General features: G+C 35.8%; 2 gene segments (V, D, J or C); both read right to left on the bottom strand.

Annotated features, from left to right (window-relative positions):
- Window positions 1–7,495: 7,495 nt before the first annotated feature.
- On the bottom strand, window positions 7,496–8,102 carry LOC107706411 (T-cell receptor alpha chain V region RL-5-like). The segment is given in 2 exon segments: window positions 7,496–7,890; window positions 8,063–8,102. Coding segments are annotated over 2 exon segments (357 nt in total).
- A 9,455-nt stretch (window positions 8,103–17,557) lies between these two features.
- On the bottom strand, window positions 17,558–18,041 carry LOC107706303 (T-cell receptor alpha chain V region RL-5-like). The segment is given in 2 exon segments: window positions 17,558–17,916; window positions 17,998–18,041. Coding segments are annotated over 2 exon segments (399 nt in total).
- Window positions 18,042–23,176: the final 5,135 nt, after the last annotated feature.

Below are 23,176 nucleotides of genomic sequence, written 5' to 3'. Positions count from 1 at the left end.
GTTTCCTTGGTTACCGCTGTAAACAAAGCAGAGCAGCGCTTATGAACTTTAATATGCATTATACAGAGGCAAGAGGAAAAGAAAAAATACCATCTAAACTTTTCTAAAGACAGTAAGTTCCCCTCAGACATACATTCATATAAACTCCTACCCTTAATTGAAACGCGATTTGTTTAGCATCTCAACCAATTTGAATCGTCACATATTTAAATCGATTTTCAACCGGCTCACGGTTAATCGTTACATCCCTACGATATCAGCATTAACATATACTCTTATTAATGTAACATATACCTTTAATGTATTGGGAAATATAGGAAATAGAAGGGTCAGATTTACATTTATTCAAAGATGTGAGATGAGTTTGTGCCTACTGTGCTTGATGTACAGATACAAATTCTAGTATTATTGGGTTTGTTTAAATTTTAAGTGTATTTCAGCCAAATACTTTCTCTGTGATATATATAGCAGTCCTTATCACATGATCAGACACCTGGGAGGTATATTGTCCATTTAGATGTAATACTACCATTTGTTCTTAGTTGTAGTGAACTGGAGACTGCTCTTATTTAATACTTAAATGTTGATTGTAAAGTGTAGATGAGTTTCCTGTCACTGAGGGCATCAGACATAGGGCCTCCCTAGGGTGACCATACATCACCCTAGATCACGTCCTGGCCAGGATTTCTATATTGTCTAAAATATCCAGGTTTTGGCTTTGTTTTCCAGTTTTCACACTTGCTGAAGGTAATGATTGAAAAGTAGTTTGACCAATAACAAGCAGGCATTGTACATAATCGGAACAGGAAAACAGCCAAAACCTGGATATTTTAGGCAATATAGAAATCCTGGCCAGGACGTGTCCAGGAAAAAGAGCATGTATGGTCACCCTATTTTATCCTCTGTAATTTGTCAGCGCTTTTGTATAAGTGTTGAGTGTGTTTCATCCACAACATCATCAGAGGAACAATAGTTACATTTCTCCATATCATTAAAATACCATTGTTTTCTTTTACAGTCAGGTTTTTGTACATTGTTCTTGTGTTTCCTGTGACTGTGGGCTCCAGAGCGCAGTAGTACAGAGCAGAGTCTGATACTGCAGCAGAGGAGATCTCCAAATCCACACGGGTTTGTTTTTCTTTTTTTCTGATTTTAGTTGTGAGTCTGTGATCTACACCAGGGGCCGGTTGCATAAACTGTTTAGACTAGTCTTAAAAAGTTAGTCATCTAATTTTTTTTCTTCAAGACTGGTCATAACTTTTTTAATTCAGTTATGAAAAGGTAGATTGGTCTTATTTGTATTGGAAAAGTAAGACTGATTTCCCCTTGACAACTGCTAGTTGGTCACACTAGTTCTTAAGACACAGTCTTAACTTGGTGGCTAAGTTTATGCAACTGGCCCCAGACATCTGAGCTTGTTTTGCACTGTCTGAGATGAGCACAAGGAACTCAGGAGCTGATCTGGGATACTGACGGTACCAAAATAAAGACCATGCAGATGAATAACTGCAGGATAATGTAACATTTGAACCTTCGGCAGCAAATTCTTCTGTTTTGTCTGGTGTAATAGTATCTCCTTTACTGGGACCTGCAAAGAAAATCGAAATGTTAGTTTTAGTCTCAGATGGTGTAAATAATATATGACTAATAATATAATATAAGACACTTTTATATCTTAATCCACCGAATAAGATTATTATAAGATAATTATTTATTAATTAACATACTTCATTTATAAAATAAAGGTAATGCATTAAAATGATTGTACTTACATGCTAAAGCAGAAAGCAGAATAACTAAATGGAGTATCATTGTACAGTATGTGTGCTTACAGTCTGAGCTTGAATGATTTTATGACATAATCTGTCAGGTTCAGCAAAATACCCTCAGATATACTTCAAGCCCCTCCTTCCTCACTAAAAAAAAGGCAATACACCTCAATATAATTTTGTCACTGTTACCTTTTTGAACACAGTTGCTTCATAAAATGTTACAAAGACCCAGAGTAGCATATTTATCTGTCATCGCTTTCGGATTTAACTTAGATCACTTGAGACACTGTGAGCTGCAGGGCACAGAAGAACAGAACAGAAGTTCAGGCTCAGATTTGCTTGAATATTCAGTGAGAAGTAAAACTCAGGTTTTGTTCTGAGATACTAGCGATACCACTGGAAAGAGTTAACAGTAACACCAGTGGTACTGTAGTTACAGGAGAGGGTCACATTTTCACCCTCAAAAACATGTCTTTCTAAAGTAAATGCTTGTATTGTATCAGCTGAAGAAGTTTCTGTGAAAAAGAAAAGGGCTTCAGTTAATCAAGCAATAAAGTGATTAAACCATCAGAATCTATACGGTGTCACACTGTTTTTTTATTTTATTTATGTATTTATTTTAACTGACATATTGAAATGATCGCTTACCCATGCAAAGTTGGATTATTATCCAGGTAAAAAGCAACATGTTTGCATAGAGACGAAGATGCCAAAAATAGTTGTTCAATAACTAATAATTTATAATAATAATTTCACCCATCATCATCTCAAACTGTCAACATCAGTGTGAATCTGCTCCTCCTACTGCTGGAGTGTTTTATTCTGTAACAATTGGACAAGATGTCTTTGTGGAAAGTGGAAGTTTGATCTACATTATGAATATCATAACAAACATAGTAATACATTTTTGCATTAGCAGTGAGCAGCACTTCATAGCTATATAATGTATATACAGTAAATTTTCAGTTGATTTATTTAGCAAAATAAATCACATAGAACATGCATATTTAGGGAAATATTGCTCATGTCAACAACTGCACATTTCAGAGCTCTTAGTTCTTGTCAGGATGTTTATGTGTTTCAGTCACTGTGGGCTGCAGAGCACAGTAGTAAACAGCAGAGTCAGACACACGCACATCCTGGATTGACAGAGAAACTGAGTTTGAGGATTTGTCGAGATCGGCATGAAATCTTTCCTCAAATTCTTTTTCACTGCTGCTTGATCCAGTCGAGAGTTTACGGAGCATGTAAACTGGGAATCCTTTGGTTTTATGTTGGTACCAGTAAAGAGAAGGGTATTGGTCACTGGTACTGTAAGTGCAGTGAAGTTTAACCATCTCATGTTCTGAAGCCTTTTGAACTCTTGTTGGCTGATTAATAGAATCTTGTGTATTGCACTCTGTCAGGAAATATAAAAATGTAAATAAACAAGTCAGTTTTCAAGTATATTCTGATGTGAAGATAAGGAGTAAAGGCAAGTTACTTCACCTAGAACTGCAGCCAATAGAAGAAAATTCCTCAGCCAGATTAACATAGTTTACATAAAGCGTAAAAAAAACGGCGGTATTAGTGAAATATTAGGATGATTAACAGTCTGAATTTATGATTATGATGATGAGACAGTCTGACTTTAGATTTAGATACTGTGTGTGAGACTATGTTTGCAAAGGTTAAACACATATAGGAGGAGCTTGCATGTATAATAGGATACAATTCTGCCACAAAGTGGTCAGGATGTGCAATTACATAACTTCCAATAAAACAAAAAACAACAGCAGAACAGGTTGCAATTTATCCTTGTTTGACTTTTATTTTATTTATTTATTTTACTGATCACCTTAAACTAAAAGAAGAATTTGCTGAATAAACAGATGAATTTGATGCTGTATTAATGCAGGAAACGAATGAAACATTAAAACTGAATACATTTTTAATGCTTGCTTTCTGGTTTACTTTTATGCCTTAAAAATAATTTACTTTACAGGTGTTACCACATATTTTATTACATTCAGGGCTGGATAGATTGTGGTTTTCACTAGACAGATTAAAAAGTGAAATGAGCTTCAGGTTTTGGTACAACATTCTTCATGTTTTGTATCACTGGGCTGCTACTAACAGAGCACAATAATAGAGAGCTGAATCTGACAGATTATTTATTTATTTTACTGATCACCTTAAACTAAAAGAAGAATTTGCTGAATAAACAGATGAATTTGATGCTGTATTAATGCAGGAAACGAATGAAACATTAAAACTGAATACATTTTTAATGCTTGCTTTCTGGTTTACTTTTATGCCTTAAAAATAATTTACTTTACAGGTGTTACCACATATTTTATTACATTCAGGGCTGGATAGATTGTGGTTTTCACTAGACAGATTAAAAAGTGAAATGAGCTTCAGGTTTTGGTACAACATTCTTCATGTTTTGTATCACTGGGCTGCTACTAACAGAGCACAATAATAGAGAGCTGAATCTGACAGACGTACATCAGTAATAGTGAGTTCAGTGGATGTATCTGATGTAGTCAACTGAAACCGATCATCAGAGGTGTGTGCAGCACTCCATAATCGAGCACCTTTATATGCTAAAAACATAAATTATCCATGTAGATTCTGTCTGTACCAGTAAAGCCGAACGCTATTGCTGGTTGCACTAAATGAGCAGCTCAGCTTGACACTTTCTCTTTCTTGTGTGACAATATTTTTCTCTTTATCTGGCTCAATACTGTCCCCAGACACCAAACTTGTGAACAAAAAGCAGAATATAAACCAAACACACTGCATACACCTGACAAAATGCAAATAGTTAATATGGCTAAAATAAGATTTTAAAAACAACAAATGGAAAAAATGTGAGCACCATGCTTTATCTGCCTAAGATAGACATACAATAATAAAACTTAAGCTGTGACCATTGGCATAAAGTCCTTTGGATGTACAGTATATGGTAATTGAAAATAGCAGAATTTGTTTTATACTGTAGGTTTTATTATTTGTTGTCATTATTATAAATCTGTAATTGTTTAATGTAGCAATTTAATGTAGTGTTATTTCACTGTAGTGTTATAAATATGTGTAAATTAGAAGGTAAGCAGCACTGAATTCATTGCACATCCATAAGTGGGGACTGATTTCAAGAATTGATAGAGACATGTTTTATTGTTCAGGAGGTTTTTGTACACTGTAGTTGAGTTTCCTGTCATTGTGGGCGTCAGTGCGCAGTAGTACAGCGCAGAATCTGTTACTTCAGCATCAGAGATCTCCAGACTCACACGATTTTTGTCCACTTTTGGTATAATACGAGGAGGAAGTGGGTTACTTGTGGCACCTTGTGGGTAAATCCAAGCCAGGAACTCTGGTTTGGATCTGGGATATTGGCGATACCAGTGCAGGTTAGTTATAGCTCCCTCATATTTGCAGGACAGAGTGACTTTTTGCCCCACAGTTGCAAGTGACTTGTTTTCCTGTGGTGTTATTGACTGTGCCAATGTGTAACCTGGAAAATTTAAAACATTTTCCAGAATTTGTATCATTATAGCATTTAAACAAAGTCAGTCTAAAAATATGTAAACTGCATTATTTGTACAAATGTCTAAAAGTCATAAGTAAACTTCACTTACTTTTTATGAACAATAGCAGAAGAAGAGCAGAAGGAATCATCATGTTTGCACTGTGAGAAGTTTAAATGATCACTTTGCTTTTATTCAAACCTCCACAGACTCCTCCTTGTTGTGACTGCACAGAATGTGAACGCATTTAAATTAATTGTACTTCTTGATGATCAACATTTGAGTTCAAATATAAAACAATCCTAGTAAATCTCATTGAATTTATTTACAGCAATGTAGTGTTTTTGATCACAATCAGTTTTTTTTCCCAGTAAATAAGGAGGTATTAATGTGCCTCATGTAACACTCATTTACATAATTATTTTCTGTCAATGCCAACTTAAAGAGCTGATGTATGAATGCTGACTGTATATCGCCCTCTTCTGGTCCCCAGTAGGGTTATTTAATAAAACAGGGAATATTCAACAGTGTATAAAGCATTGAAATAAGAGTTGCGTTTCTGCTCATATCATATTAAATGTATTTCTAGTAATAACCTAGTACACTCAACATATGTGTTTTAACATAATATTGGTCACTGTGTGTTGTTTTGACGTGAAAACGACCTGATTTATATTAGGCTAGTGTCAAATTTAAAACATGGGATAAATTGATTTATGATATGAAGTGGAATGGTTGGAATTGTAAATGTTTATATAATCTAAAAAAGAATGATTTAATTTAGGGCTCATTTATTTGCAGGGTTTTTGTGTGAGTGTTGAGTGTGTTTCAGTCACTGTGGGCCTCAGAGCACAGTAGTACACAGCAGAGTCAGACACACGCAGATTCTTGATCATCAGTGGCACTGATGTTGTAGAGGTGTTGAGATTTTCAAATTGTTTATCAACCTCACCAGATCCGGGAAATTTCTTCAGCATATATCTAGGGTATCCTTTTATTTCTTTCTGGTACCAGAACAGATATGGAAATGAATCAGTGGTTGAATATGTGCAGTTGATTGTTACAGTTTCACCTTCAAAAGCAGTTTGAACTCTTGTTTTCTGTTCAACACTGTCCAGAGAATCACATCCTAAAATAGAATTTTTTTTAAAGTAAGTTTATTTTCTAATGAAATGAAAACACAAACTCACACACAGGGATTTCCAATATTAAAAATTACAATTAGTCTAAAACCACACATATTTAATGGTGCCACTTATCCGACAAATATGTGAATAGAATGATAACCCTTTGCCACTGTTTCATTATATCTGTTGTGCTTTCCAACTGAAATCACAGAAGTCATACAAATTAACTGAGAAGTTAAGAGTCTCTTCTTGCTTTTGCCTCTCTGTGATGCAGTAGACCTCAAACACTTTATAGGAGGAGCTTCTTCTGTAGAGGTCACCATCATCATATTTATAATTAGAAAAGACTTTTATGATTTACATCTGCATGCTGTAACCATATACATTTTCTATATTTAAAAATGATTGCTTGCCATTTTAACTTTCTGGGTTCTGTATTTGTTATTTTATGGTTTCTTGACTTCTTTAAAGCAGGTTGCACATGGATCCCACTTCCATATTAACTCTTAATATGGAATAACTTCCTAATTACCCGCATCATTTCCTGTAAGGCGTTTATTGTTTATTGTAATTGGATTATTATATTACAATGTTAGTCATTCTTTTGCAGAGGTTAAACACCTATAACACAATACAGCAGGAGCTTAAATAAATAGTTTGCACCAACATCAAAGATTATGCCACCATGTTGTGGCCAACTTCTGAAATGACATAGTTTTACATTACAGTTACAGAGAGAGAGAGAGAGAGAGAGAGAGAGAGATGGATTCATTTTGTTAAAAAAAATCTCTCTAGAATGTCATTCTTTGGCTTTGATGACAGAAATGACTGATATATCAACACCATTTAATTACGAGGGTATGGCAACATGTTGTTAATGTAGCAAATGCATGTGGTTTTGCATTTGCTGAAGAAAAGTTTGTAATATGTTCAATTCGGCATGTACTGTAAATGCAGCTCACCAGCACGAACATGTCACGGATTGATGATGTAAAACTTGATGAATTGTTTTAACAGGCCTAATTCAACCACACACAGGTGTGAGCACATATTTTATTACATTCAGGGCTGGATAGATTGGGGTTCTGATTGTGGTTTTCACTCAATATTTTCAAAGTGAAAAGAGCTTCAGGTTTTTGTATGACATGTTTCATGTTTTGTATCACTGGGCTGCTACTCTTAGAGCACAATAATAGAGAGCTGAATCTGACAGACGTACATCAGTAATAGTGAGTTCAGTGGATGTACGTGATGCAGCTGAATGAAACCGATCATCAGACGTGTGTTCATAATCACCCGATGACCGTGCATCTTTGCGTAATAAATATTGTGGTTCTCTGTTGGGATACTGTCTGAACCAGTAAAGCACAACATATTCACTGCTTGTACTGTACGAGCAGCTCAGCTTGACAGTTTCTTTTTCTTGAGAGTTTTTTTCCGTCCCTTTATCTGGCTCGATGTTGTCTCCAGTCACCAAACCTGTCAACAATATGATTTTGATTTATGAAAGCAAGGTAGAAAACATAATATCGCAAACACACTTTACTTTTTCCAAAAAAATCAAACGATTAAAGGATTTGGCGTTTGAGATTTTAAAACAATGTAAATATTTATATACAGATTTTCATTAATTGTTCAGTAAATAATGTACCTGTTCCCAGAACGAGAATCAATATAAAGTATCTGTCCATGTTCAATCAGATCAGCTCAGTTCTCTGTTGAGGCTCTCAGTGCTCTGAGCTGCAAGTCACTGCAGATCAGTCATTAACACACACAGGAACTTCATCCTCTCTGAACTTCCTGCTACTGTTCACTTTCATCCACTGCCATTCAGAAGTTTGGGATCAGTAAGATTTTGAATGTTTTTTTTAAAGAAGTCTCTCATGCTCATCAAGGCTGCATTTATTTGATCAAAAAACTGAAAAAATATGTATAAACATACCCAGTCACAAAAAAAATATTAAAACTATCCCACAAGATTGTGAAGGGCTCACATACTGTCCATTTTTGCTTTTGGCCTTCATAAACATAATTGTTTTTACATAAACACACTGTAACTCTAAACTCAATTGGGTATTTCAGATGTATCACATCCTACAACCTCATCATCTGCAGAGAAAAATCGCCACTTAATCACACCAAAATGATGGACTTAAAGGCATCATATTCATTGGATTGTGATTGTTTCACTGAAACTTGGTCTTCATAACATCTATTTTTTGTTCTTATTTTGGGTTTTATTTATTTATTCATATTCAATGTCAATTGTCATTCATTAATGTATTCAGCCAATAACTGTTGTCAATAAAAACATACTTAATTCACACAACATGCTGCTGTTGTTGTATTATATTGTGTGAATTTTAGATTGTGGGTTTGATGTGGCTTGACATCAAAGGGGAAAAAGAATTTGAGTTTTTGTATAGCTACACATAGACTTTGTATCACTGGGCTACAACTCTTAGAGCACAATAATAGAGAGCTGAATCTGACAGAGTTACACCAGTAATAGTGAGTTCAGTGGATGTGTGTGATGTAGTCGCCTTAAAGCGATGATCAGCGGGGCTCCCACCTCCACTATTTGACCGTGCAGCCTTGTATAGCAAATAGCGAAGCTCTTCATTATGATACTTTCTGTACCAGTACAGATAAACATAACTGCTGCTTGTATCATATGAGCAGCTGAGGGTCACAGTCTCATCTTCCTTTATGACACTAATTTCTTGATTTGGTCTAATCTGGTCTGCAGTCATCACACCTAAAACAAATGAACAAAATAATTTGTGAGTCAAGTAACACAAGACTATTCCATTTAAATGTGTCTACCACTGTAATGAATAAAAAAATGTCATATTATACCTGAAATCATAATTAAAATCAAAAAGATATGCGTTGATAGAGAGCTGCCGCAATGCCTGTCACTAAATTGTCACGCCCCCCTGTTGAAAAAACCCCAGCATATGCTGGTTAGGTATGTTTTGTAGCATGACTGCTGGTTTGAGCTGGTTTAAGCTGGTCCTTAGCTGGTCGTGAGCTGGTTTAAGCTGGTCCTAAGCAACTATCTCCTGCTCAGGACCAGCTTAGGACCAGCACATGACCATCTTAAACCATCAGCCATGCTTCAAAACATACCTAACCAGCTTATGCTGGTTTTTTCAACAGGGACCCTTTATGTTATATCTTTTTATGCTGTGAATGACAATTCATGTATATAATACAGTTTTTTGCTATATAGAGGGGTGTTCCCCTGTGTTAACTATTGAAGATATGGGGGCTGGACATGTGTGATGTAGATGCAATACTGTGTATCAGGTTTTTGTACAGTGTTCTTGTGTTTCCTGTCACTGTGGACGTCAGAGTACAGAGCAGAGTCTGATATAGATGCAGAGGAGATCTCCAGATCCACATGGTTTCTTTGTCTTTACTAACTTTGGTCTTGAATCTGGAATCTACATAAGACTCCTGAGCTTCTTTTGCACCATCTGAGACGAGCACAATGAACTCAGGAGCTGATTTGGAATACTGGCGGTACCAGTGAAGAGTATATGCAGATGAATAACTGCAGGATAATTTAACACTTGAACCCTCATCAGCAAGCTCCACTGTTTTGGTTGGTTTAATTTCATTTGCATATACGTTGCATCTGCAAAAGTAGATCAAATCTTTTTTGAACACGTGTTAATTAAAATTAAAATCATTCAATTTAGATGTTCAGTAACAAAAAGAAAAACACTTAATACTTAATTTTGAGCAGAAATGAGTCATTATGGCTGCTCGGAGTATTTAGATGCACAACACTTCAATATTTACATGCAAAGGCAGAAAGCAGAATGACAGAATGGAGACTCGTTGTGTGTGTTTCTTATTCTCTCTCTAACAGACATGAAGTTTAAGAAGATCACATCAGGTATCAGTGTTTTAAACCCCACCTCTTCCAGAGAGCTCTTTGAGAGAGCAGATCAAATCAGATCTGTTTCATAGACCATTATGTTATTTGAGTACTATTCATATCCTATACTGCATAGCACCCTCTTGTGGTTACTTACTGACTCTGTTATATGATTATGTGATAAACAGAATGCAGCACTTTATTATAGTACTTATATGACTTTAAATCATAACCAAGATTATCAGCAGTGAGTCTCTCTTTAGATGTGCATATCCACAAAGAGTGAATTTAGGGATGAAGTTTATTTTGGTGGTAAAAATAGGTATTACAAAAATTCAAGTTGAACTGTATTTGAATCAACATTTAGTCAGTGACTTGCATCCTAGAGGGGAGTGTAAACAAATAGCATTCATAATAGTATTAAGTTTAAAAATATGCATAATTTATCGTACCACTGCTGCAACTATATAGTTTATATATTGTTTTATAGTTTATCTCATATTAATACAGTGTGAATTTATAATATACCTATATTTATGGAAAGAAATACACTTTCATCTGTGTCAGGTTTTTGTACAGTGTTCTTGTGTTTGCTGTGACTGTGGGCCTCAGAGCACAGTAATACAGAGCAGAGTCTGATGCTGCAGCAGAGAAGATGATCAGATCCACACGGTTGATCTCTTTTGTAGCTTGTTTTTCCTTTCTGAGCTTAGTAGAGAACCTGAGATCTACATCAGATGTCTTAGTCTCTTTCACACTCTCTATTATGAGCACAAGAAATTGAGGAGCTGATCCGGGATACTGATGGTACCATTGAAGTGATTCTTTATTGGTCTTTTGAAGTATTCTAATTTGTTGAGATAGTTAATTGGTGGGTTTTTGTTAAATGTGAGCCAAAATCATCACAATTAAAATAACCAAAGACTTAAACTACTTCAGTCTGTGTGCATTGAATTTATTTAATACACGAGTTTCACAATTTGAGTTGAATTACTGAAATAAATGAACTTTTCCACGACATTCTAATTTATTGAGATGCACCTGTATAAAGTAGTATTTATAAGTGCAGCGCTGCTTTGTTTACAGGGGTAACCAAGGAAACGCTATTTCACTTCTGTTCCATAAGCGCCACCTGCAGTCAGAGTGAATTTGCGTCTCATTCAGCCCGTCTGCTGTTTTTGTTTCATGCAGGTATGTTCAATGTAGCATAATTTCACAAAGATAAAGTCAGACCGTTCTGTTTTTGGTTTAAATCTTGAAATTATACATCTAATTCAAATCAAAAACATATGTGTAGCCTCTTAGTGATTGTGATTAGAAGTGAAAGTGATATGACGTGTGGTCAAGTATGGTCCTATACTTGGAATTTGTGGTCTGCATTTCACCCATCCAAGTGCAAACACACAGTAGTAGATCATGTCTTTCATAAAGGCCGAGGTCAGGGATCTTGGGTTTGAAAAGGTTGGTGACCACTGGTTTACAGCAATGCAGTTCTTGTGTTTTGGTTCCTATCCTTTTGTGTGCCATTTAATTCAGGATACTGAAAAGGACATACAGTCTAGTCAAGTGGGTCAGTGGGCTATAGTGTAATTTCAGGATCATCCAAATTGATAATTTTGAAAGAGATTTATTTACTGTCATTAACTTATCATAAGCAAATGTAAACAGAAGTAATTCTAAAATATATTTTGCTAGTTCTGGTATGTTTTCTTTTATTTTGTCCCCTATTACTTATTTATTATGCCGAGGCAGAATCTGCAAACTTTAAAAAATAAATAAATTTGGGGGATAATTTGTGGAATTGTGAAATGGATTTTCAAGTGCGCCTGTAATGTGTATTCCTGAGTTTTTGTGTGAGTGTTGAGTGTGTTTTAGTCACTGTGGGCCTCAGAGCACAGTAGTACACAGCAGAGTCAGACACACGTAGGTTCTTGATCATCAGTGGAAATGTTCTTGATGTGGAGTTCAATGTTGCAGAATATTTATTTATAAAATCAGGCTCAGTGGTGTATTGATTCAGAATGAATGTTGGTGATCTGTTTGGTAGCTGTTTGTACCAAAAGAGGTTCGGACTTGTAGAAGTAGTAGTATAATTACACATTAAAATAACTTGAGCTTCTTCACTTTCAGGCATTTCTCTTGAAGACTGTTCAACCCTCTCCTGTCCCGAGGACACTGGAAAAATAGAATGAAAAAAGTAAGTCATTAACATGAATTATTAGCAAAGTAAACCTAAACATTTATTAACCTGAATGTAAGTAAATAATTTTCTTTTAATGTATACAGATGTGCTTACCATCATAATGTGCTGTGAAACACAGGGAAATCAAAGCCCATCTAAACATAGTTGATCTATGAACAAACATTCATTCAACTGTGCTCTCAAAAACTGTGTTCATCTCAGAGTGCTTCTTGAAATGTTTGTGTTGTCACATGATCTACTCATACATGGAGAGAGTGATGCTGACCCCTTGTGGATGACGTTTGAAATATCTTTACATTTTTTATTTTGGATAACATTTTTCACAGAATTAGAATTTGCCTGAAAATGTTTTTAGAACACATGCTTGATCCCCACTAGTCATCTCTGTAGTGTAAAGCCATTTAGTTACTGGATATAGCCTCAATGGGTATCATGCACCTATTTTTTGTTTCCTTGCAGTAAATGATCTTAAGGTTCTAGATATAATAGAGGGGGGTCTGCATGTAATTCAAGATTTAAGGGTAACATTTCTCCCTGTCTGAAGAACACCGCTGTTTCTTTTACAGTCAGATTTTTGTACAGTGCCATTGTGTTTCCTGTCACTGAGGGCCTCACAGCACAGTAGTCTGATACTGCAGTAGAGGAGATGATCAGATCCACATGGTTTTGTTTTTCTTTTCTGACATTAGTACTGAAACATTGATCTACATCAGACGTCTGAGCTTGTTTTGCACTGTCTGAGATGAGCACAAGGAACTCAGGAGCTGTTCTGGGATACTGACGGTACCAAAGTAAAGACCATGCAGATGAATAACTGCAGGATAATGCAACATTTGAACCCTCTGCAACAAACTCCACTGTTTTGTTTGATGTAATAGTACACACTTTGCTGTGATCATAAAGGTAATGCATTAAAAAAAACAATGGTACTTACATGCTAAAGCAGAGAGCAGAATACCTGAATGGAGTATCATTGTATTTGTGTTTACAGACACAGTTCAACAAACTACCTTCAGATATATTTGAAGCCCCTCCTTCCTCGCCACCTGGGAGAAAGCAAATGCATGTACTGTAAATTAACAATCCATGTGTATAATAATATTTTGTGCTTTATAGAGCTAGCAGATATGAGGGTTGGAAATGTGGGATGTAGATGCAATACTGTATCAGTTTTCTTTAATGTGTTGTTATGTTTCCTGTGACTGTGTTCTCCAGAGCACAGTTTCTGTGAAAAAGAATCAAGCAATAAAGTGATTAAACCATCAGTGCACTCAATCAGGAAATATAAAATATGTAAATAAACAAATCAGTTTTCAACTATATCCTGATGTAAGGAATAATTCGAATTAATAGCAGTTTACGTAGAACGGCAGCCAATAGAAATAAATTCCTCAGCCAGATTAACATAGTTTACATAAAGTGTATAAAAACTCCAGATGCAATATTAATGAAATATTATGATAATGAACATGAGCCATGAGTTTAGATTTCACTGTGTGACTATATGTTAGCACTGGTTAAACACTTACGAGAAGCTTGCATGCATAATAAGTTCTGCCACAAATTGAAAAAAAAAAACTGGTTGCAGTTTTTCCCTGTTTGACTTTTAATCTTTTTTGTAACACACACAATTTTTAACATTTACAGTACATACTGTACTCAGAAGTCTAACTCTAAATGTTAAAATGATGGATAATTAAGAGGAATTTGCGAATAAACATAGATTAATTTGATGCTGGCTTCATGCAGAAAACTTATGAAACATATAGTGCAATATAGTGTATCAGGTTTTTGTACAGTGTTCTTGTGTTTCCTGTGACTGTGGGCTCCATGGCACAGTAGTACAGAGCAGAGTCTGATACAGCAGCAGAGAAGATCTCCAGATCCACACGTTTGATTTCTTTTGTAGCTTTTGAATACAGACGAAGATCAGGCTCAGATTTACTTGAATATTCATTGACCTGAAGTAGGAACTCTGGTTTTGCTCCGAGATACTGTCGATACCACTGGAGAGAGTTAACAGTGCCAGTGGTACTGTAATTACAAGACAGAGTCACATTTTTACCCTCAACAACATATTTTTCTGAAGACAGTGGTTGTATTGTATCAGCAAAAGAAGTTCCTGTGGAAAAGAAAAGAGTCTCAATTAATCAAGCAATAAAATAATAAATATATGCAAAGCCTCAAATGTTTTTAAGGTTTTTTTCAGGTGTTTGTTTTTTGTTTCATAATTAACCTATTGCTTGAATGAATATCTCTTACCAATGCAAAGTTGCATTATTATCCAGGTAAAGAGAAACATGATGTCATCAGAGAGACAGTGATGGAAAATAGTGTTTGAATAACTGTTTGACTCTGTCTCACACTCTCAGCAAGCTGAATAAGCTCCACCCACTGCTGAAGTGTGTTTATTCTGTAACAGCAGTGAAAAAAATGCTCAAGTTAAAACTGCATGAATCAGAGTTCTTATTGTCAGGATGTGTATGTGTTTCAGACTGCAGAGCGCAATAAAACACAGCAGTCAGACACACAAACATCCTGGATTGACAGAGAAACTGAGCTTGAGAATTTGTTGAGATCTGCATGAAATCTTTCCTCAAATTATTTTTCCCTGCTGCTTGATCCAGTCGAGAGTTTACGGAGCATGTAAACTGAGAATCCATTGGTTTTATGTTGGTACCAGTAAAGAGAAAGAGAAGAGTAGTGTTCAGAAGCTTTTTGAAATCTTGTGGCTGATTAACAGAATCCTGTGTAATGCACTCTGTCAGGAAAAAAAAACAGATATATATTCTTATGTAATGATCATGCACATTTGTTAGATTTAATTGAGTTAAATTACTTACCAAGAACTACTGCCATTAGACGTAAATTCCTCAGTAAGATTAACATAGTTTATGTGCAGCAGGCAATATTAGTTTAAAAATGCAAAACTGCAGAGGACATACACATATAGTAGGGACTTCATAAATCAGCATCATAGATTATGCCTCACAGTGGGCAACTTCTGAAAAAAAATTTTTTTTTCATTAAATTAAAAAGGGACCTTCTCAAAGACAAAAGCTGAAATAAATGATATAATCTTAATGCAATAAGTCCCTTTCTGATTTCAAAGATTTTTGTTACTTTCTGTACTATTATAAAAACAAATGTTTTAATAATATATCATTCTTTCTTTGTGCACAGGATTGTTGTCCCTTCCCAAACTGCTGCAGCAAGACCAAAAAGCACACAGAATGTTATTGTATTACATAAATCATAAAGACCATTTGGGTAAAAGCATTTGCTAAATGAATAAATGTAAAATTACTGGATTAGCAAAGCCTATCAATTAAAAGGTGTTTTCACATGCTTTTGGTCATATATAAAGTATATGGCTTTGGTTTGTTGAGGACTAGATTTGAGCATGACAATGGCTTGTGTAAGAAGAAGCTCAGGATTTCACTGCCAAAGCCATGATAAACCCAACAGACTGAGCAATAATATCAAATAGGCTGGATGCTGGAGAGTCAACAGAGCCATGAACTCAACAGAAGTGGTGCTGAGACAGTCATTTGAAGAACTACAAGGAGTCCTATAATTGAAAAGACAGAAATCTCAACACCTTTTCAACAAATCTCACACTTCCCTCCATTGGCTCCCTGTTTCACTGCTTGAAGACAAGCAATTAAGAAATTATATTAAGAATGTATTTGAGTATAAAAGGAACTGCAAAGAATGTGATATCTGAACACATTGTCAGTGCATTTTCAGACTTTTTTTTTTTTTTTTTGCTCAAACTCACTCAAGTGTTGCCACATATTTTATTACATTCAGGGCTGGATAGATTGTGGATTTGATTGTGGTTTTCACTAGAGATTTTCAAAGTGAAAAGAGCTTCAGATTTCTGTACGACATGTCTCATGTTTTTTTTTTATCATTGGGCTGCTACTCTTAGAGCACAATAATAGTGAGCTGAATCTGACAGACGTACATCAGTAATAGTGAGTTCAGTGGGTGTACGTGATGTAGTCGACTGAAACCGACGATCAGAGGTGTTATCATCATAACGTAATCGGGCACCTTTGCGTAATAAATACTGGTTTTCCATTGGGATTCTGTCTGTACCAGTAAAGCACAACATAATCACTGTTTGTACTATATGAGCAGCTCAGCTTGACAGTTTCTCCTTCTTGAGAGTTTTTTTCTGTCCCTTTATCTGGCTCCAGCCACCAAACCTGTCAACAATAAGCACAAATAAACTGCTTTTTGATTTGTGAAAGCAAGGTTGACAAAATGATCCCTAACACATTTCACAGCACTTATAAAAAAATCATAAAAACACACTGTTATCATTTAAAGAACAGTCTTTCATTTGTTTTCACTCCATAAATAATGTACCTGTTCCCACAATGAGAATCAGTATAAAGCATCTGTCCATGTTCAATCAGATCAGCTCAGTTCTCTGTTGAGGCTCTCAGTACTCTGAGCTCACTGCAGATCAGTCATTAACACACACAGGAACTTCATCCTCTCTGAACTTCCTTCTTCTGTTTATGACTGTCATTTAACGATGTTAGATAACTACACTATTTTGCATCACTGCACAAAGCTTGATAATGTGATGATGGAGCACAGAGTATATGCAATGAAGTATTTCTTCAAAAAGCACATTAATATACCAGAAAATATGTGGTTTCTTGATTTATATATTTTCTGTTATGTAAGTATATTTTCAATATAATTTGTACTATATAAACGTTTAACATAATTTTGTAGTATGACTATATTTCTCTTATATAGGATAGGAACACAGCAGTATCTCCATGTGAAAGTGTGTGAACACTGCCATCCTGTGGCATACATCAACCTGCACTATTTATTGCAAATGGGGAATATGTTTTATTGTTTGACAGTTGACTGAATTACAGGTGTTAATGAGCAGCTTCATAGGGATCTGTGTATACCTTTTGATTTTAGTACTACCTGTGATTTTTTTCCACCATTGGTTTATAATTGCCAGTCACAGATTCTTTCTCTCTGTCTTCATCTCTATCTCTGTGTTTGTCTCTCATCTCTTATTGTAACAGGTTTTTGTAGAGAGCTGATGTGTTTCCTGTCACTGTGGGCTGCAGAGCACAGTAGTACAGAGCAGAGTCTGATACAGCAGCAGAGGAGATCATCAGATCCACATGGATTTGTTCCCTTTTTTCAACTTTAACAGAGAATCTTGGATCTACATCAGACCGCTGAGCTTCTTTTGCACTGCTGTAGGTGAGTACAAGAAATTCAGGTTTTGATCTTCCATACTGACGGTACCAGTGGAGATTATCTGTAGCTCCAGAGTCAGAAAAACTACTGGACAATGTAATATCTGAAGCCTCCTCAGCAAAAACTTCTGGTTGGTCTGGTTTGATGACATTTCCAAAGACAGCAGCTGAAAATGGAAAGTTAATTGGTAACTTTTTAGAGAAAAGTTTTGAGTAAAATAAATAATTATGCAAATAAATACACATACCAGCTGAGACACAGAGCAGAATAACTGGATGAAGATCCATTATACAAGTGTTCACTCTGAAAAGAATCGATTCAACCACAGTCTCTGTGAGACATATGAACACAGAGTCCCTCCTCTTTCATATTATAACTCAATTCAGACATTGAGGAGAGAAGTAAGATCTAAATCACATGAACAATTTTTACAACTGTACCAAACAAATTAACCAACATTAATCTGGGATCCTTATTTAGGAATATGATTGTATAAGAATAACAGTTTTCAGTTTGGTTTAGTCTATTTATAAAGCACTATTAAAACAAAAGTCCACTGACCAATGTGCTGTACCATAATAAGAAAAAATAAATAACAGAAATTCTGAAGTGAAAGACAAGTAACCGAATAGCAAAATATACCATAGCAAAGAAATACAGAATAACCTGATGCTTAAAGCAGAAAAATGCAAAGTTATTGTAATAAATTATCACTAATTGCCAAGGTGTGCCTTTAATTAAAATGATTTTGACAGTAATGAATGCTATTTTAAATGGGGAAGTGTTTTAGTGTTTAGTGTATTAGAGTTTTTTCTCCATCAGAGTCAGAAACATTTTGAATGTCATTTTGGGCCAAACTCACAACAGCGTAGTATCACGTGAAACACATTTATCTGTTCATCAGTTGGAATTTGGTAATTCTATAAAAACAAAATAAAATGCAACACTTAATACTTATGTTTCCATCATGCATCATAATCCAATTGTTCACGTGTTAGCAACACAGTTATGTGTGAACATCCTTTAAATCAAGAAAATACTTTTACATAATTCAAATTCTGCCATGTCAATGTGTTTGGTCTTGGCAGAATAGACCTGCTATGCTACTGCTGCTGCAGAGCAAGTACTGAGACTTGCTACTGCCAGTACATCCATGACATGCTGATGTGAGCATGTGAGAAATACTGCTGCTACTCATATATCATATATATATACGAGACAACCCACTATAAAACATACATGAAATCACCCTGTAGCAGATCTGTACAGGTGGAGCTGGGGAAGGTGGAGGGTTTCTGAAGCGCACTGCAACTGCTAAAGCGAGCACTAGCCCAGTATTTGAATGTTTGAGCACTTTCCCTGGCCGTACGCTCACGTGAACCTGCACGAATCTGGGCCAGCTGTCGGAAACAAGGCTGCTGGTCTCCTTCGGCATTTCGTCTTCATCACTTCATCAGCCTACACCATTATAATCACTGTTTCATTTGCGTCTAACTACAACAATTCCTGAATGCCTTGTACTGGAATGGAGTCAGTTTTACGACTTTAAGTCTCTCCTATTGCGTAGCCCATTTCTGCAAAAAGGTCCTCGCTGTCTATTTCTGCATGAGCATCCTCTGAATAAGAGCAAGAATGTAAACGGACACGTTTTCTTGCTATGCTCAAACATTAAAGTTTTCCCGACGCACAATATATTGACTCTAACTAAGAATTTCATCATAGTTTTGTCTAATCTGATTATTCTTATACTATTCTCAGGACATATTATATTTAACTTAATTAGCTTTAGCTTAGCTATGTGGCATTAGTCTGCTCTGATAAATAACTAGCTGGCGCTCTCTTTTTCTATGTGGTGAGCATTAAAGTATTCTATCTTGGAACTTATACTCGTGAAGGCCTTTCCATAGTCTGATGTGTTTTACGTACTTCCCGTCTATAGACATGACTTCCTCTCTGGATTTTCTCCTCAACTTTTCTAATGTTTGGACTTGGAGGTTATAATTACTACATTTCTGTTAAAATTTAGTTTGTGCCCCGTGACATTAATGTCCTGGTCAGTGTATGCTCATTCATGACGTCTGCTTTACAGTTGTGCAAAAAATCTTTGTGTAAGGGCTTTCTTTATGCTTTTACAGGGTTCAATAGCTATCTAAAGTTCAATTAGCTAGTAAGGCATTGTGTCAAATGTAAAGCGTTCTTATCCTTCAGCAAGGCTAATGTACCACAAGATTTATTTCTATCTTTGTCCTAGTTCCATACATTCCTAGTATTTCTTTAACTTGTATTTCATGCGATCTGGTTTCTCTGAAGGTTCTTAACTACTACACTCAATCACTTTACTAACCTTGGCCATTTAATCACAATGCAGTCATTTACTCTCACCTCATCTTTACACAGGTCTTTCTTTTGGACTGGCGCTATTATGAATGCAGTCTCTATCAAGCTGATGAATACATGGTCATTCTCCCATTCGAGTTAGATTCGGCTCAATGCTCAGCAGGCATCTTTAAGCTATAATCAAGGCTTGTTTATTTTTGCATCTACTGGTGGTGGTTCATTCTGTTTCCTCATAACTATTGGCTTTGGTCTTACTTGGCCTATTGTGGCCTTCACATTACACGGACTATTGTGGCCCTTCGCATAACTCTGCTATGGTGGTCATCAGGTAAGTTTGTCCATTGCTGTTTATGAAGTTCGGCCTATCGTGGCCTTCACATATCACGGCCTATCGGGGACTTCGCTTAACACTGAGTCATTGGTCATGCAGATCTGACTCATTTTCTATTTTTGGGGGATAGGTTTCCTCTGTGGGTTCCGGCAGTTAGATGGAGTTCTATCAAGTGTGTGCAGGAGTCTAGCCTAAAGACTCATGACTCCACGTTATGTATGAGAAGCTGCAAAAGACACAGGCACAAGTGGAATGTACAAAACATGGTGGCATTAATTTTTAAGTAAATATAATGGGCGATATATTGCGTCACCAAAAATGATTGAAGTCATGTACATATATCACGAAATAACTAGATATATTGATTATTGCAACAGGCCTACTGGTGGGTATTTTATTTTCTTCTCTTTCTTTTGGGGTAGGCTCCGCCCTGCCTTGGTCTTCGGCAGGAATAACTGGAATATACGACTTCAGATTTAAGCTACGGATGGGGCCTACTACGCCAAATAATTCTGTTTTTTGTATCAGCTTTGTAAATAAATACTTTTGAATTTTATCTTCACCTCCCGAGTCTTTCTGGTAGAACTTTGTATTTCTGCAATGACAACTCTCGGAGACTTTAGCATGCAAATACATGTCAATGTCAATGTGTTTGGTCTTGGAGGAATAGATGTGCTACACTGCTGCTGTACACACAGTAGTGAACACACACACACGGTGAACACACACCCGGAGCAGTGGGCAGCCATTGCTGCAGTGCCAGGGGAGCAATTGTATGCCTTGGCTACCATGCCGACCGGCTTAACACTAGTTAGAATGCGCACTATGTGTAGTTAACAAATAGATATTTGTTGCAAGCTGATGAGAGAAGACCCCAACATCCACCTGAGCAAAATATATTAAAGTCATTTGATAACTGTCATTTATATAACTTTATACTCTTATTGTGTATTAAAGCCATTAGGACGATAAAGAGAGCGTGACTCAGACTCTGCGTGCAGCTGAATCAAACGCACACTCAGCACAACTACGGAAAACATCGACCTAAGAAATAAGCAAACGTGAACATTGAGGTTAAGCAGCTAATATGCGAACCCCAGTTGAAATGCATACAACGTTAATGCTTATTTCATTTAAGCCTGTTATCATTTCCTTAACTTGTCGGCATGTCCTCAGAACAATTACAGACTGCTTGCTGTTGAAGCCAAGTATAAACACAGCTACATAAATGCTACTAATTATACTTAGTATAGGAATGCAAGACTGTTAAACGTGACACTTAGTTTAAACTTGTTTATGGTTGCTCATTTAGAAATTGGTTAGGCAAACCATGCAGTATGAACAGTGATATGCGTAAAAGTGATATGCGTATTCACTTATCTCAGATGTTGATTTCAGATGTTTTCTGAAGCACGCTGCAACTGTTACAGCTACCACTAACTGAGTATTTGAATGTTTGAGCAGCAAACTCATTGGCTGCTAAAACAAAAAGAACCAATCAGCTGCGCCACGTGAATAATGATGTCATTAAGTCAGATTGAGTTAGAACCTATCGGCCTGCACCGATTGAAAAGTTGAAAAATGAGTAGAAAAGCCTACCATAAATATATTCCTGAACCACCTCATCATCTGTTTCAAATTGACAATGAAGTCAAAATAAATCCTTCAATAAGAGAGTTTTTCTCTCATAATTATGATGAGACTGATTTTATGAAAACGTAAAGGAAACCTCTCTGTTGGTGTGATACTGAGAGATATTGCCCTCTTTTGGTTTCTTGCAAGTGTTACAACTGAATTAAAGGCACATGATATTAAACATGTTAGCAATAAACAAGTTAAAGTTAATTGTTTCTAAGGTTTAACATTTTAACAATTAAGTTATTCTGCAATTTTTGAAAAATGTGTTTTAATGAGGTTTTTATGCTGTTAAAACACTAAGTCCCTCCTCTCTGGATTTATGTATTTTATTAAATTTTGTTAAATTAAATTTATTACATTTTAATGGGAATATCATGAAGTGGAATGACAATCCATTAAATGAAAGGTGATTTATTAATCCTTATTAAATAATGTATTTTTGTATATGTTTAAAAAAATTAAGAGAAACATTTTAACAAATCTGTGCTTCTGCTGTAGAACATATAGATTTAATTGGCCATATATGAGTGTTTTGAATATGTGGAATATGATATCTGGACATACTGTTAATGCTTATTTTCTAAAGTTTCTAATTTACTTTTATGCCTTAAGACCTAATTCTGTCTTGCAGGTGGGACCACATATTTTATTAGATAATATGTTTTAGTTATATTTTACATTCAGGGCTGATAGATTGTGGTTTTGTTTGTGATTTTCACTAGATCAGTTAAAAAGTGAAAAGAACTTCAGGTTTTTGTATGACATGTTTCATTAGAGCACAATAACAGTGAGCTGAATCTGACAAATGTACATCAGTAATAGTGAGTTCAGTGGATGTGTGTGATGCAGCCATATGAAACCGATCATCAGAATCTCTGTTAGATACAATTACATCATGTCAGATCTGTGAACACTGAGTCCCTCCTCTCTGAGCCATTTTATTCACACCTGGGTAACAAAAAAAGAGCCAATTAAACACATTAATGCATATCCATTTCATGAATGACATGTTTCATTAGAGCACAATAACAGTGAGCTGAATCTGACAAATGTACATCAGTAATAGTGAGTTCAGTGGATGTGTGTGATGCAGCCATATGAAACCGATCATCAGAATCTC

Source organism: Sinocyclocheilus rhinocerous, unplaced genomic scaffold (genome assembly GCF_001515625.1).
Source record: "Sinocyclocheilus rhinocerous isolate Xijiao unplaced genomic scaffold, SAMN03320098_v1.1 scaffold444, whole genome shotgun sequence".
Lineage (NCBI taxonomy): Eukaryota > Metazoa > Chordata > Actinopteri > Cypriniformes > Cyprinidae > Sinocyclocheilus > Sinocyclocheilus rhinocerous.
Note: the sequence above shows the minus strand (reverse complement) of the source record. Positions and strands in the feature narration are given on the sequence as shown.